Here is a 16,442-nt window from a genome sequence, read left to right on the forward strand (position 1 = left end):
TGATGTGTAATGCATATGTTCTGTTTGAATACAATTAATTATATTAACATTTCTTGGAGTGTTTCTCGTTAGGCCTTCTCTGAAAATAGGCTCGGCTGGACAACCTGGATAGTAGAACATAAAGAAAAGAAATAATGTTATTTCTGTTTTTTGACAAATTATGATAACATTTACATATTGTACTCAAACCATATTCTTCAAGTTTCCTTTTTGTATATCTTATGACAAGAAAAAGTGAAAAGTTGTATTGGTTTTGGCATAGTCTTAGTCGTGTACATTATTATTTTCACTGTATGAAAATACTAAAATCCATGCTACTATGTTTTTAACTTTTATATATATTATGTAACATTTTATCACAAAATTAAGTGCTAAATATGTTTTCTTAGTTTCTTAAACAAAATGAGCAAAAAAGAGAGAAGAATTATTTACCTGCAGGAGGAAATCAAAGCCTTGAAGCATCATAATTCACAGATATGGAATATTTTTTAGAAATAAATTTCAGTTATTTAAGAGGCTTTTTCATAGCAGAGTTCAGTCTTCAGCATGGAGCTTGCACAGTATGCTATAATGGCAAAAACATTCCCAATCTTGATGACAAAATCCATGGATAAATGATATTGTGTTATATTAATAGAATCCTAATGTAAAATGATTTGTTTACAGGTTTTGTGAAATAACTTGAAAGATTATTTGTCTAGCATTCTACAGCAATAGGGTAGTGATGACCACTAACATAATTTTATGCATTATATTATGTAAAGTGTAAGTCTGGTGCTGTCAGAATAGAAAAGCAAAATATTATAACTGCAGCTATCCTTTTCTCATAGTTCACAAATAATAATGTGGTTGTTGCTTAAATAACTTAAATAACAGTGCACAAATAATAATTATTTTGCACTTATAATCTTCTTCAGTGCCCCAAATACATTTACTAAAAGAATATGAGGGCCTTCCTAACTTGAAAATGTGCTTCTCTGCACGTTTGCCTTTAAAAGAAACCGCAAACATTCTAATGTTTATAGTTACTGTCTTAAATATGTCTAAGAAGCTTTAATCTAAGCTTAAAAGCCACTTAAAAGTCAAGTGAGCACACTTACCCAGTTTACTGTTTCTCTGCCTTCTGTAAATATTCCTTTATTCTTTCATTTATGACATTGTTTTTCAGCAATGTATTGGTAACATTAAGTGCACTTTTTATTGGTAGCAATAAATAAATAAATAAAAATAAAACAAAATAACTAGTATCCTTTAATTTTGCATCTGACGTAATAAAACATAATATGAACACTGTTGCTATGTAAAAACAAAGGCAATGGAATGCAAAGGTGATATAACGTCTTTTATTGGACTAACATTGGTTTTGTAATTATTTGTTTTGGGCTAACAGAATAAATTAACAAATACATTAATTAATAATAACGTATTATTATGTAAGACAGAAATATAAAGCACTGCAATTCTATATACTGTACCTCTTATGAGTTAGCTTACAGAATAATGCCCAGTTAGATTTAGATGAAATGTAACAACATTTTGAGTGTAAGATAAGATAAAGTTCACAGAGGAGAAGAGAGTTTTTGCATGAGTACTAAAACAAGGGACAGAGAGGCAGAGGGACATTTTTCGCACAAGATAGAGTATTACATGACAACAGGAAACAGGATACTGAATAATAGGTAACTCTAGCCCTATTTGATGACAGGAAATGTTAGTGTAAAATGGTCAACTGCATACTTTACTGAATGGAAAATGCAAGTTATGCTGCACAATATGTAGAGAACGTGTACAAAATGTTGAATATAATGCAAACACAGTACATATGTAGGGTTTTCCTTGCTCAACCATGGATCCTTGTTTCGGTGCCTTCTCTTACTCGCTTCACCATTAGATTTTTTTGTTTGCACTGGTCAGTCAGCATGACCCAGACAAGGAGAGGGAACTTTTTTTGTGTGTTATACTTTTTTTTTTTTCTCTCAGTTGGAATAACCACAGGGTGAGACTAAGGGGTCAGGAGGCAACCGCCCCCTCACACACACACACATGGTGTTGCATGGGACAAACCCACTGCAAAATTTTTTGTTTCACTGTGTTGGAGGTGTGGATGCTTCAGATACTATTGACATGCTTTTACATGTGCATAGATTTTGTGTGGACTCACAGCAGTAATTCCGAGAATGTTGGACAAAGCAGTTCTCCTAGAAAGTATAATAAAAAAGATAAATTCTCATCATGGCAAGAGGTTCACTGGTGTGATTTTCTTCTGAGTGCCTTTTGTGTGAAGCCTGCATGTCCTGTGTATTTGTGGGTTTCCTCTGGGTGCTCCAATTTCGTCCCACATTCCAAAGACATACAGAAGGTGGACTAGACACTCTAAATTGGCCATAGATGTGAGTGTGCGGTTAAGTGTGTGGTATGGAAGAACAACCATGGCAGGGCTAGCTATCTGAAGTTGTGAAAATTGGCTCTAGATGACTGTCACTGTTGAATTGACACCTTGACCCCTTTTGCAAAAATAGGGAAAAAGGTAGGTTTGGATGGTTGGGAAAGCATGTGAGGTTTATTACAGCAGATACAGACTGGTGAAACAGGACTAAAATGGGAGCAGCTACATGTGCTAACTTGTTTAACACCTGCAAGACAAATAAGGTACATAGGTTTGCATGCACATAATATACAGGAAATACATAAAAACATAATAAATATGTGTCAGTATACATAAATAAATACACACACACACACACACACACACACTATATATATATATATATATATATATATGGTTCTACCTCACATAAACGAAACACCATAACACCGACAACGCAATCACCGAAACCACATAACCGACAGTACAAAACCACGAAATTCCACATGCCCGACAACGAAATAACCGACGGTACACAAACACGAAACCTCATACAATTCACACACCACAATCAACAAACAAAACACATTCCCCGTCCAAAAACCACATACACAACACAAGCACACCAAAATCCCTACAAACCCACACTAAACCTCACATACACAACTACCTACAACCCTAACCCAAACCCTAACCCTAAGGTCCGTCACTACCGCACACTTACCTGACCCGCTCCCTAACCCTAACTCACTTATCCCGCCCCTAACCCAAACACAATCACTACCGACACTTACCTGACCCGCTTAACCCTAACTCACTTATCCCGCCCCTAACCCAAACACAATCACTACCGCACACTTACCTGACCCGCTCCCTAACCCTAACTCACTTATCCTGCCCCTAACCCAAACACAATCACTACCGCACACTTACCTGACCCGCTCCCTAACCCTAACTCACTTAACCCACCCCTATCCACACTTACCTTTCTCGCACCCTAACGTCCATCACTACCGCATACTCACACAGCCTTTTCCCGTTTCGGCATCCTCGGCATCGGTGCTTTCATCCGTCGGGTCGGTCTTCTGCTTGTCGATCTTCTAGGTCCCGTCGCGTCGGTCTTCTGCGCTGTCGATCTTCTGGGGCTCGCGATTTCCGTGTCGATGTTCCGGCGTGTCGTTGAAGTGAGGTAGAACCATATATATATATATATATATATATATATATATATATATATATATATATATATATATATATACACACACACACACACACACACAGATCTACATAGAGATATAGATAGGTAGATAGATTATAGATAGATGAATTTATAGTCATGCTTACATTTCAGGGTCAGCAGACTATAAATAAATAAGCATCTCATTTCTCATCAGATATTTATTGTTAAGAAAATATCATTAAATCTTTCTCTTCCTATATATACACACATGTAGATAAACACATGCAGAGACACACACACACACACACACACACACACACACACACACACACACACACACACACACACACACACACACACACACACACACACACACACACACACACACACACACACACACACACACACACACACACACACACACAGAGGGCCTTGTCAGTAGATTGAACCACAGATGATTGACAAAGTCTGATTGCAGTACTGATGCATGATCACTGTTACAGTGGGGAAGGTAATATTCTCTTTTGTTGTTACTGTGCTGTCTCTGAGTTAGTATGTGTAAGCAGCAACAGCAGGTGTGGGGGGCACACCCTCTTAAAAAAACAGAACAAAAAATAGTTTTATATTTTCAAGCTCCAATGATATGCCACAGAGCATGTGGATTGTAATACAGTCTTTTGAGATCAATGATTTTTTTTTCATCTGTGGGCGTATGTCAATCTCCTTTGTGGTAGATCAACTTATATCACTCTCTCTCTCTATATAATATATATATATATATATATATATATATAAAATATATATATATTTCTATATCTTTCTATAAACTTGTATGCATATGTGTGTGTGTGTGTCTGTGTGTGTGTGTGTGTGTGTGTGTGTGTGTGTGTGTGTGTGTGTGTGTGTGTGTGCACGTGTGTGCATGCACGTGTAACCTGTGAAAATTACTGAAGTCAGTTTCTCAAGACTTTTTTGCTTAGTGTCAAATCCTAGGAAGTGAGTTTTGATACTGTGTGTGACTGCACATTTCAATGGGATTTTTTTTTGTAAGTGATATGTTGATCATGGATATATATAATTGGTTTGATCAAACAGGGCTGCACAATGGGGCTGCAGGTAGCATTGCCCCCTCAAAACTAGGGGTTCTCTGGTTCAATTCTTGCCTGGTGGAGTCTGCATGTCCTCCCTGTGCTTGTGTGGATTTTCTCTGGGTATTCCACTTTCCTCCCACATTCCAAAGACATGCAGTAAATGGACACTCTAAATTTGCAATAGATGTATGAGTGTGTGTGTGTGTGTGTGTGTGTGTGTGTGTGTGTGTGTGTGTGTGTGTGTGTGTGTGTGTGTGTGTTTGTGTGTACAGATGAAAACCATGGCAGGGCTAGCTTACTGGCAGTTGTGCGAACATAGTTTTTAGATGATGGTCAGTGTTGCTATGACACCCTGACCCTATGTGTGAAAATGGGGAAAAAAAGAGGTTAATTTCAGTCAGATATCTAGAGGTAACCATGGCTGTCTAACCTGTTCTTTAGCATCTTTGCGAGGTACTGTGTCAAATGCTTTGCTGAAGTCTAAGAAGGCCAGGTCTATGGTTTATTTGTCGTTCAGCACCCTGGTTATCCAGTCAAAATGTCTATAAAATGTGTAAGGCATGATGCTTCTGATGTGTAGAAATTCTGCCCTGAATCTAGTGCCTTATTTGCCTCTAGATACATCAGAATTCCTGCTTCAGTGATAAATCTATGATTTTTTTCTTACTGCTCATATTTCATTTTTATTATTTACGTAGTGATTTTTTACTGAAATGCTTTTGTGATTTTCTTTTTTGAACTTGTATCTACTAGAAAACAATAATGAATACTTCTTTTGTACAAACTAACTGGATGATGTCTATTCTGCATCTTACTATATGTATACTATTGTACTATCTAATTATTGCATTTTGCTTATATTTCTGTGGAGCTTTTCTCCCTGGGCCTCCACTGAAAATGGGCTTCTGGCCCAATCAGACTTTCCTGGTAAACAAATGTAAATAAATAAATTAATAAATAAATACAAGAGTAAACCAGCGACAAGTTCCACCTCATGCACAGGAACGAAAACGTCAGTAACAATATATCTAAAAGTTGTTAACAGCAAACATATCAATGTCCATGAATGTCCATGAATATCATAAAGTCTGTAGTTAAAATCAATAAAACTTCTTCATTGTAGCAAAAAAGTAAACGCTTTCACCATAAGGCTTCTTCAGACTTTAAAACTTGTGTGAATAATGAAGTTTAATAAATAAATACATTTTATTTACAACTGATATCAAACTGGAATGTCATTAGTGATTCACTCATGTTGAAGCAGTCATATTTACCCTCTTCCAGTCTTAGGGACCAAACCTCTTTCCCACAATTTGTTGAAACAAGTGATACTTGCAGTGTACACTGAGACAAGATGTAGTAATACAGTTATTTTTTATCACATATAAACATAACCAAATGAGAATGCTGTAATTAATTAACTCACACATTTCCTAGTCCCTCACTCTACAATTACTGCCCCCCATACCCACCTTCACACTGACAGTCAACCCCTCCCCCTACTTCCACCATTGCATATTATATAAATAAAATTTCAGTTTGAACTTAACTCTGTAATAATGTTTTCTATTTTAGAATGTTGTTACTAATCTTTGCATACCTGTTGGTGTAATATGGGAAAACTTGTGAACATTTGAACATATCTTCTTCTATTTGATTTTTCCACTTTCACAACAATGTTGTAATTACAGTGTTTCTTGTAGCATCCTTATTAACCACAATAATCTGACTGATTGCAGCTGTATAATATTTAGAAATAGTACTTAACTATTTCTGTGTTTATTGCCAAATTGCCAACGTCTGTAGATCTACCTTTTTTGTATCCTTGGACTGAACCTGAAAATTGTCTATTTGAATTAGTGTTTTAACCCTATTAACAAACAAACAAACAAATGAATGAATTAATGAATACTGGTTTTATGGCTATTTCTTTCATTTTGTACTAGTTTATTTACAAAATGTTAAAGAAACAGTGCCTTCTCTGATAGCTATACAGTCCTGCAGTGTATCAAAGGTTGGTTTTGTCAAGGCAACCTTGATGACTAGGTTTGCGATTCTAAATCAAGCAGACCAAGTTCAGCTGTAGCAAACTTTCCTCTAAATGTTGGACACTGGACTGCAAAAACACTGCCAACATTATCACAGTTATGTCATTTCTTTATGGAAACAAGTTATATTCCTCAAGGTAAAAGAAATGGTCATTTACAAAGTATGTTTCTGAAGGTCAGAAAATAAGGCAGTACCTCTGTAGCAAACCCCCTGAAATGTACAATGTGGACAGTGCAAACATTCATACCTGATAATGTCCTGAGGATGTACTGATACTCATGTCTTAGAGATCTTTCCTGTACAGAAGCTGATGGATAAAGAATAGAAACAAGCTGTGCATTATATAGACAGGCATGTATTTCATGTCTGAAAATTTAGGCGGGTAGCCTTTCAGAGATTCTTAGATGGCACATGAAATAATAGTCTGCAGAGTTACTTGTCTTCTATTTAATCTGTAAACTCAGGTATCTGTATATTATAAATGAAAACATATTTGTTTTTTGCTGGAATTTGCATTTAATCTAAACAGTTGCTTGTTTAAGTATAAAGAGTTAGCATTGCCCCCTTTGGCATGTATCTGTCCAGATACATGCCATAACTGAAATTCCCACAGAGATACTTTACTAAAAGGATACAAGGCTTAAACAATATGTCCTACATGGACCAACACAAATCCCTGTCACTATACTTGGTATCCCGCAGACTGCTAAGAGGTGACCTGTGTCTGGCATACAAGGCATCCTCCAGCCCATTACTGATGGATTTACTGCACATCAGAAAGTCAAATGGAATAAGAAATACTTGGTCTAGAGATCTAAACCTTTTTTGCAACACCAACAGAACAGGTGTATTTCGCAGACGATACCACTGCTGTGGAACAGACTCCCCAGCCACATAAAACTAAGTTCATCCATGTCCATTTTCAAGTGCAACTTAGATCTATGGATGGGAAACAGAAAGTTTACCCCAGGACTGTCCCTGTATTACTAATGGACAGAGGCAGCTCCTAAATCCCTTACCCCATGAGTGGGTCCCCTCATATTTTCTATAGTATGATGACAGTTCTTCTTATTAGGGATAATATATAATTATTGAACATAGGATGGGTAAGGTCAATCTATAACTAAATGGAAAAGGTTATTTCGAACACAAAAAGGGAAACTGGCTAGGGTTAAAATAGCTCACCAGGGCAGCTAGCCTAGTACTTACTTATGAACCTATGAAGCTGTTGCAGCAGATATGTTCATTTCAAAAAGGAAATTTGCCTTCCTAATCCTTAGCTTATTCTGAGATTTGCATTATGTCAGTAATTTGAGACAACATTTTAGACTTTAGTAAAACCCTCAGTTAAGTTATATGCTTTTGTTATATTTTGTTATAAATAGTAATTTGCTGTCTGTTTTCTTTATGTCCATTTCTTATTACATAATTAAATACTGTGGTGTTAAACTTACTTTGAGATAACTTATTTTTAATTGCTCCTCCTTTTCCATCTGTTTTGCTTTGTTTTAGATCCTTCCTTAATCCTAGTAATGACCAGTTTCTTTCTTACCAGTCACTGCACTGTTCACTTTTACATCAAATCTGACATGTTTCATCCTCCTTTGTTCCTATTTGTCTCTCTTTACCTTCATTATTTCTCTCTTAGCTATCTTTGTGATCTATACCATTATTATTAAGCTACATTGGACCAAATATCACCTATTTTGTCATTTCTGCTTCCTGTCTAATTGCATTCAACATAATAAAAGGCTTTGATAAATGATTCCGATACTGTAAATACATTTGCATGATGGAGCGTATAATACTGTGCCCATATTATTTACGCAATACTCTGCTTTTCTAACATAACATCATGAAACAGTGGGAACAACGTCAGATCGTAAGAGATTAAACTAGTTAGATTTTAGGTGCAGAAAAACTGAGTATGCAAGTATAAACAGTTCATTAGTTATAGAATGCTATATTACTACGTTGCTTTCGTATAGTATACAAGCATCAGTATTTAGTGTTTGGCATTACATGCTCATTTGCTACTCACCACATATATGCTCTTTTTGCAATTTTTAAATTTACATTTTACTCTGTGTTATAGCATTCTACACTTTTTTCTATCTATTTGGCCAACGTGAATGGGATTTGCTCAGTTGGACATTCTCATTTAACAAAATAAATGAATTACAAATCCTATTATTCCTTGCTTTGATTAGTTTAAATTTAAGAGGAAGAGTGAGAGACAACTATGTTACACATTTAATGAAGCTTGCAAAACTTGGTTTGTGAAAATTACCACAAAAAGTAGATGGATGGAGAAATGCTTAGAACACTGCTCACCAGCATGGTATAACTTTCATTCCTTTTGAGAATTAGAAAGATAACAAGAAGTGATGTTTTGCCTTTCCTATTTAATAATAAGTCCCTAGAACTAAAATTTGGCAGCTAACCTTTACTGGTGCACAAGCAAGAAAGAATAAGTGCATCTAATATTCCACTGAACTAAAATAACTCCACGTGCATGAAGCACACTTGCCCCTTCCCTTTTAATATATGTTATGTTTACACCCTCTTAAATACAAATCTTGGTTAAACGGGGGACATTAATAACTCTATATGTCAGAACTTTTAAGAATGTTGCCATTGTCAAAGCCATTTTTCCCAGCATAAAAATGACAGTGGCCTTGCCCAACCAGTGAGGATGAAAACAGCTGTTAACCACCCATACCAAATGGAAACAGGCCAATGACAAGACTCTGTCCTGAGACGATACTTTCATCTCCATTGCTGCAGCCATTTAAATGTATGTAGCTCAAAATTCAGGAAAGTACCGCTGCTAAAGACTTGTTCTCTTGACCAAACTAATTATTAACTACTGGCAAATAATGCTTGCCTACTTCTCATATAACAAACTGGAAAAATCCATTGTAGCACACAATATTTTACTGGACTACATTAGTGTATATATATATATATATATATATATATATATATATATATATATATGCATGTGTATATGGTTACACTTCAAAACATCTAAACTCATAACATCTAAATTCAAAACATTGAGACCACAACATCTAAAACTCATAACATTGAAACTTTGCATCACAACATTGAACACTACAAATCACATAAAATAACACTTTTTACTATGTTTCTGCAGGGGGCAAGCCCCCTTGCACCCCACCCCCCATGTGGGGGGCTCTGCCCCCCCTGTAAATTAAATATACCAACTCCGAGATTGCACTAAAGTTGGAAAAAGTTAATTTCCTAATCCCACTGTATCACGATCACCATAAAGAATGTACGCATAATGTCTATATCACTTACTTGTACAGCCTAAAAAACACATACATAGTGGCAAAACAAACACTAAATTAATAGTATAAATTCCTACACTATATAAATAATAACTATATAAATAAAAACTACAACATCTCATACTGATACCACAAGAATAACAGATTAAACTATAACATTTACATGTTTCATGATACACTATTCCATATTATACATTTTCGATGTTATGAAATTCGATGTTAGGAATTTCAGATGTTTTGGGTTTTAGATGTTGTGGTCTCGATGTTTTGAATTTAGATGTTATGAATTTTAGATGTTTTGAAATGTAACTATATATATATATATATATATATATATATATATGTCTATATATATATATATATATATATATATATATATATATATATATATGTGTGTGTGTGTGTGTGTGTGTGTGTGTGTGTGTATATATATCATTCTATGTACATGTCTGATGTACACCATACTGACAGTGTAATTAAAACAGTAAATGCAAAACATGGAATATTTTGTCAACAAAAACATTATGTAAAAAATCCTAGCTGAGGCATTTGGGAGGTCTCCATATTATTTACTGGTTATGGCTGCTCTGTGGGCAGCTCTATCCACAGTAGCGTTCTGCAAAAAAAATTAAAAGCAGTAGTAAGCAAACACATACTTGTAAGCTGTATATTCTGGCTAACTGATCAGACTCAGGAAGGTAAATCAAGTCCTGGATCTGCTTCCTAGTAAAGAGCCCAGAAAACCTAACAACTCTGGACACCTATAGATTAGCTATAGGCAACAGGCCAACAGCATCCTGTAAAATACTTTCCACGTACTGCTGTGATGGCTTACTGGTTAACTACTAGGACTATAGTAGACAGGGTTCTGGGATCAAGGGCTGTTTATTTTTTTCTATGGGCTAGACTTGTAAAGGCTCCAGGGCCATTAGCCTAGTACACACCTATGAACCTATGAACCTAAACATGCCTTCCCAGTATAGAGTACATGTCTAATAGCTCTTTCCTGTTACAGTTTGGTTCTGTAGTCTAATGTTCTCTCTCATACTACTACTAATTTATCAGAAATGGGTAAACGGTATATGCCTTCAGTTAAAAGCAAGCATGGCTTAACGTCAGCTCCAGTTTTTTTCTCTGTTCTTATTAGTTAGATTACTTGCTCTTTTGCAAATCCTTTCTTTTGATCCAGCTCGTTTCTAAATAATGTTTATCCCTACCCAGTCCATTTGAACATTATACCTGTACCAGACTTATTTTAAATGTAGTAATATGTATCGTAACATTATTCACATGTTAACTGTGTGCAGAAATTTGAAAGCTGTGATACCTGCAGAATACATGCCCCCTGTAGTGCTCATGTCTCCACACCTGTTTCTGCCATACTATAAGCATGTGCCTAAAAGTCTTTTATATATATGGTTTACTATTAATATCTTGACATCGAAATGTACGCCTATGAATTATTCGCACTACAGATGTTCAAATAGTTCATATGAGTACATTCCAAATGTTCAAACATTATATTTCTGAATGTCCTGTGCATTCACAAATATAAACGTTCGAAGGGATGTACAGAGATCATGGTACAGTGTGGGAAAATACATCCCTTTCAGTTACTGTTAATATCTTGACATCGAAATGTACGCCTATGAATTATGCGCACTACAGATGTTCAAATAGTTCATATGAGTACATTCCAAATGTTCGAACATTATATTTCTGAGTGTCCTGTGCATTCACAAATATAAACGTTGGAAGGGATGTACAGAGATCATGGTACAGTGCGGGAAAATACATCCCTTTCCTCATTGTAGTGCGATCTTGGAGTTGTAATATATAGTTGGGGGGTATGTGGGGTGCAGGGGGGCTTGTCCCCCTGCATAAACGGGATGTTAGTTGCAGGAGGTTGGGATTTATGGCAAGGGTAGTATTGTCGTTAATTGCCGTAAAATGGTGAATTCGACATTTTCGGCAATTACGGCAGATTTACGACTAACTGAACAGTCGTAAATCTGCAGGTTAGACATTAATTGTCGACATTTAAGTAAGAAGTCATTTTGTATTTCGTACTTTTAGTAGTAAACCTATATATATATATATATATATATATATATATATATATATATATATATATATATATATATGTGTGTGTGTGTGTGTGTGTGTGTATATTCATAAGCATCAAAACACAGGTGGTTGATGCAGATATTTTGAAAATCAACATACTAAAAAATATACAACACAAAAATTAAAATTAAAAAAAGATTGCAAAAGAAAGTTTCCTTTCGGAACCTGTTAATCAAATCCCTACCTCTCAATACAGCTATGCTTTTTCTGAATTCCAGGTTAGTATTACTGAAGCAATTTTACTAAGGTGAGGTATAGGGTTGCTGTTAGAGGCAGGGTTAAGGTTAGTGTTAGCACACATTAGTAAGGATGAGCAGGGTGGCTTCACTGGTCTTCACCATCTTATTAATGTATATTTACCCTAATCCTGGCCCTAACCCTAACCATTTACCTTTCTTTATAAAAATCCTTGCCATAATACTTTCACTACATGAGACACTCACACACAGTGTATACAATAATACACATGCACAATACTAAATCTCTGCTCTTACCTATCTCTTTCTGTAACCCTAACTCATAAACACTTGTACACTGAAATCCATGCTTGCCTTATCTTCTTTCAACAACTGCAGCACTTGATGAGTGCTCTTGATGAAGTTTCCAAGCACTTCATTCTACCAATGAACCAACGATCTGACAAAGTGAACACAACAAAGTGAACAAGAACAATATATATATATATATATATATATATGTGTGTGTGTGTTTGTGTGCAAATAAATGAAATAAAAAAATTATACACACGCACAGATATATATATATATATATATATATATATATATATATATATATATATAAGTTTATATGTAAATACTTTATTCCTCTGCTTTTAAAGCATATATTAAAATAGCTTCAGTGATATGAAATTTTATCCCAAATGAAGTAAGAAATTAGCCCGTTCTTCCTAGCTTCACAGATACATTTTAGACTCAATTTTATAAAATTTCTTCTTGCAAATTTTACGTTGACAATAGCTGAACAGTGTTATTTAAATGTGAATCGTGCTATGTCATTTCATTCACTGTGACATTTCCTTAATTAGTATTTCACAATCAATACTTTAATTTTATGTTATGCAAACATTCCTGCCTTACTCATACTTCTGTATGTTTTTTATTAGCTGTACTTTACAAATACATATATGATTCTTATTGTCACATTGGACAGGTGATCTGCTGTGGCAACCCCTAACTGGGAAAAAGCTGAAAGAAGAAGAAGATGGTCACATTGTCAAAACCTGACTGGGTTGTACCTGATTCACAGATGATGTTTTGTATAGTCTGTGAAACCAATGAGTAGATGAAGAAATTAAAAAATATACTTGATATACTGTAATCTTTTGAAGGGCAAATCTTGTGTGACAGACCAATTACACTACTAACTGTTGTTTCAGGGTGCCAGTTCTATGATAAATCCACCTGCTTGTCCCCATTAGTTAGCTCTGCAACTCCCGCAATAAACGTATTACTGATGCACATGCATGCATGCTACTGTTTGTGGATTCAGTGATTTATTTTTTTAGCTCTTATTTAAATCTAACTTAGTTTTTAGATTTGGTATTGTATTTTTCTTAATTTTCTTTTATGATGAAAGGTAGCACATAGCTTTTATGCCAAATGTTATTATTATCCAAAGCAATGAAATACTCTAAATCAAATTATTTTAGTAAGACATAAAAAAAGTCATTGACTGAAATATAAGCTCATAGCCATAAGTGTGACATGGCATGATATTCACTGAAAATTACAAAAAAATGTACACCACCGTGCACCCCCAAAAGACTGAGAGCTATGATATGAAGGAATAAATGTACATTTGTAATTAGTGAATGATGTAAGATGTTTTATTGGTTGTACTTTTTTAATAGTGTGTTAATTTTGTTAAGCTAGATGAAGGCATCATTCTCATTAGAAGGAAGCAAAAGAAGAAATGGCTTTAAAAATTATCATCTGTTTAAATGGAGTGACCCTAGAAGTGCAAATATTTCTATAGATTTCCGAAATGAAACAAATTTACTCAGGTTACCTTTTATTTCTTTCAGGAAAGTCATGGAAAGCTCTCACACCTTCTCAAAAGAGACCATATGTAGAAGAAGCAGAGAGGCTCAGAGTCCAGCATATGCAGGACTACCCCAATTACAAATACCGTCCTAGAAGAAAGAAGCAAATTAAAAGGATTTGTAAACGTGTAGATCCTGGTTTCCTACTCAGCAGCCTTTCCCATGATCAAAACTTGGTGCCAGAAAACAGAACATGCAGAAGCAATCTGGAGAAAGAAGAAACAATCAGGTATTCACCTAGACCAGGACTTCCAAGCATACAAAGCTACAGAGAAACTCAGACAAATGCCACCTTCGACACCTATCCATATGGGCTTCCAACTCCACCCGAGATGTCACCTTTGGATGCCATGGAACGTGACACTAATTTTTTCTCTTCAGCTTGTGCAGAAGATCATCATCCCAACATGAATGGAGTAAATTATCTTCCTGAATACAATCATAGCGGAACCCCCATCCAGTGTAACCATCTTGGTCAACTACAAATTCCTCATCCTGGCTCTGCCATGATTCAGGCTCTTCCTAGCTGTCCTCCACCCCCTCCACCATACTACACTTCCTCTTTTCCATCTGTGCATCATAGCCTCCATGTTCATCTTGGCCAGCTATCCCCTCCACCTGACCAGCACAGTCTTGATAGCCTTGATCAAATCAACCAAGCAGAACTATTGGGAGAGATGGACAGGAATGAGTTTGACCAGTACCTTAATACCCCTCTTCATGTGGAACAGAATGGGCTGAATGTTAGTGGACATATCCAAGTAACACAGTCTGGGTGCACCAGCTCTTCAGAAACCAGTCTGATCTCTGTTTTGGCAGATGCTACAGCTGCTTACTACAACAGTTACAGTATTTCTTAGAAAGTACTGGAGCATAAACTTAGTACAGCAGTATTATTATAATTATTATTAATTTATGAAACCTGAAGGACACATAAAAAAAATTGGTTTCATCATAGAGCTTGTATGACTTACGAGTAATAGAGAAACTGTTATACTTTCAAGATACTTGTGCCAAATTGTATGTCTGTTTACAGGGTCTTCCTCTATCCTGTAAAAAGAAATCATATTAGTCATCAGTGCGACTCAGACCATGTAACATTCCAAAATACATTGAATGTGAATGTCCAGACCACTGCACTCTCTAAGGCAGTATTTCAAGAAAGCTGGACTAAAATGTGACTACTTTTTTGATTGTAACATAATTAAGCATTTTTCAATTTTTTTTTATTCTACTATAAGAAACAAAGAGGCTTTATTTATTTATGAGTTTTTTTTTCATCAAAGAAAAAAAAATGCCTGCTTTATAGAAGAAATGGAACTGCAAAGAAACTGTTTTTAATTTATGTTATTGCCTGAATTACTTTAACATTCTGATTTCAGGAATGCAGCATCCACGTTTTACATTTACATGATACATTACACATGCAAAAAGTTGGCAGTCCCACAACATGCTAGCAGTCACTGTGTCAACTGTATGTAAAATGTAAGTGATAGCAGATGAGGTTAGCAAACAGCACCAGTAACCATCTAGACAAAGGTGTTCATTCCAAGAGTTGCTAACTTTTTGTTCAAAGGTGCAGTTGTGAACAGCATGCTACATTAAAAAAAATCAGAATTCACATTGTACTAAATGAAGAACTGCTTTAGTGTTGAATGAATGTACCGGAAATTATTTTACTCCTAGATTCATTTAAGCCTACGTTGTTTCAACCTGAAGTGATCTTGTCTCTTTTGCAATATTGTATTAATTTCTTGTAGATTCAAGATGGTGCCATACATATGGATTTTTACATTTAATTCCTAAACACTTTAAACTGGGACCCCTTAAGATTCTGTTTGGAATTAATTAAAGCAGTAATAAAACACATTTCGTCATGCGCACCCCTTACCCCATGATTTCATATACACAGTTATACTCTGTATTAAACATTTATGCTGAGTAAAGATTGTTAGCAAACAACAGAAAAGTTCAGCTATAAAACAAATAATGAGAAAAACTTGCTCAAAATACACATTTCAGCACTGTCTGTTTGCTGACATACAGCACATGACTAGGTGGGAGGGTGACAAAGCAATGTAACAATCTGCCTTTCAACTACTAGTTAGATTTGTAAATTTTTGTGCTCTTCAGACGTGTTACATTAGCCCTGGGTCCCCGGTTGTTTCAGTACTGCCAATCTGAGATAAACTTATACAGGAATACCACTAACCAATGATTTTAGCCCATGTACTTTTATTCACCACTTTCT

At 35.5% G+C, this 16,442-nt stretch overlaps 1 protein-coding gene across 1 annotated transcript in view; it reads left to right on the forward strand.

The window, feature by feature from the left end:
- Positions 1–15,812, forward strand: part of SOX7 (SRY-box transcription factor 7) — a 23,068-nt gene extending 7,256 nt beyond the window's left edge. Inside the window, exon 2 of the mRNA XM_044062704.1 lies at positions 14,174–15,812. Coding sequence (XP_043918639.1) covers positions 14,174–15,051 — 878 coding nt within the window. The 3' untranslated portion in view covers positions 15,052–15,812. The remainder of the gene's footprint in view (positions 1–14,173) is intronic.
- Positions 15,813–16,442: the final 630 nt, after the last annotated feature.

Source organism: Protopterus annectens, chromosome 2.part1, assembly GCF_019279795.1.
Source record: "Protopterus annectens isolate FY-2018-M chromosome 2.part1, PAN1.0, whole genome shotgun sequence".
NCBI classification, from domain to species: domain Eukaryota; kingdom Metazoa; phylum Chordata; order Ceratodontiformes; family Protopteridae; genus Protopterus; species Protopterus annectens.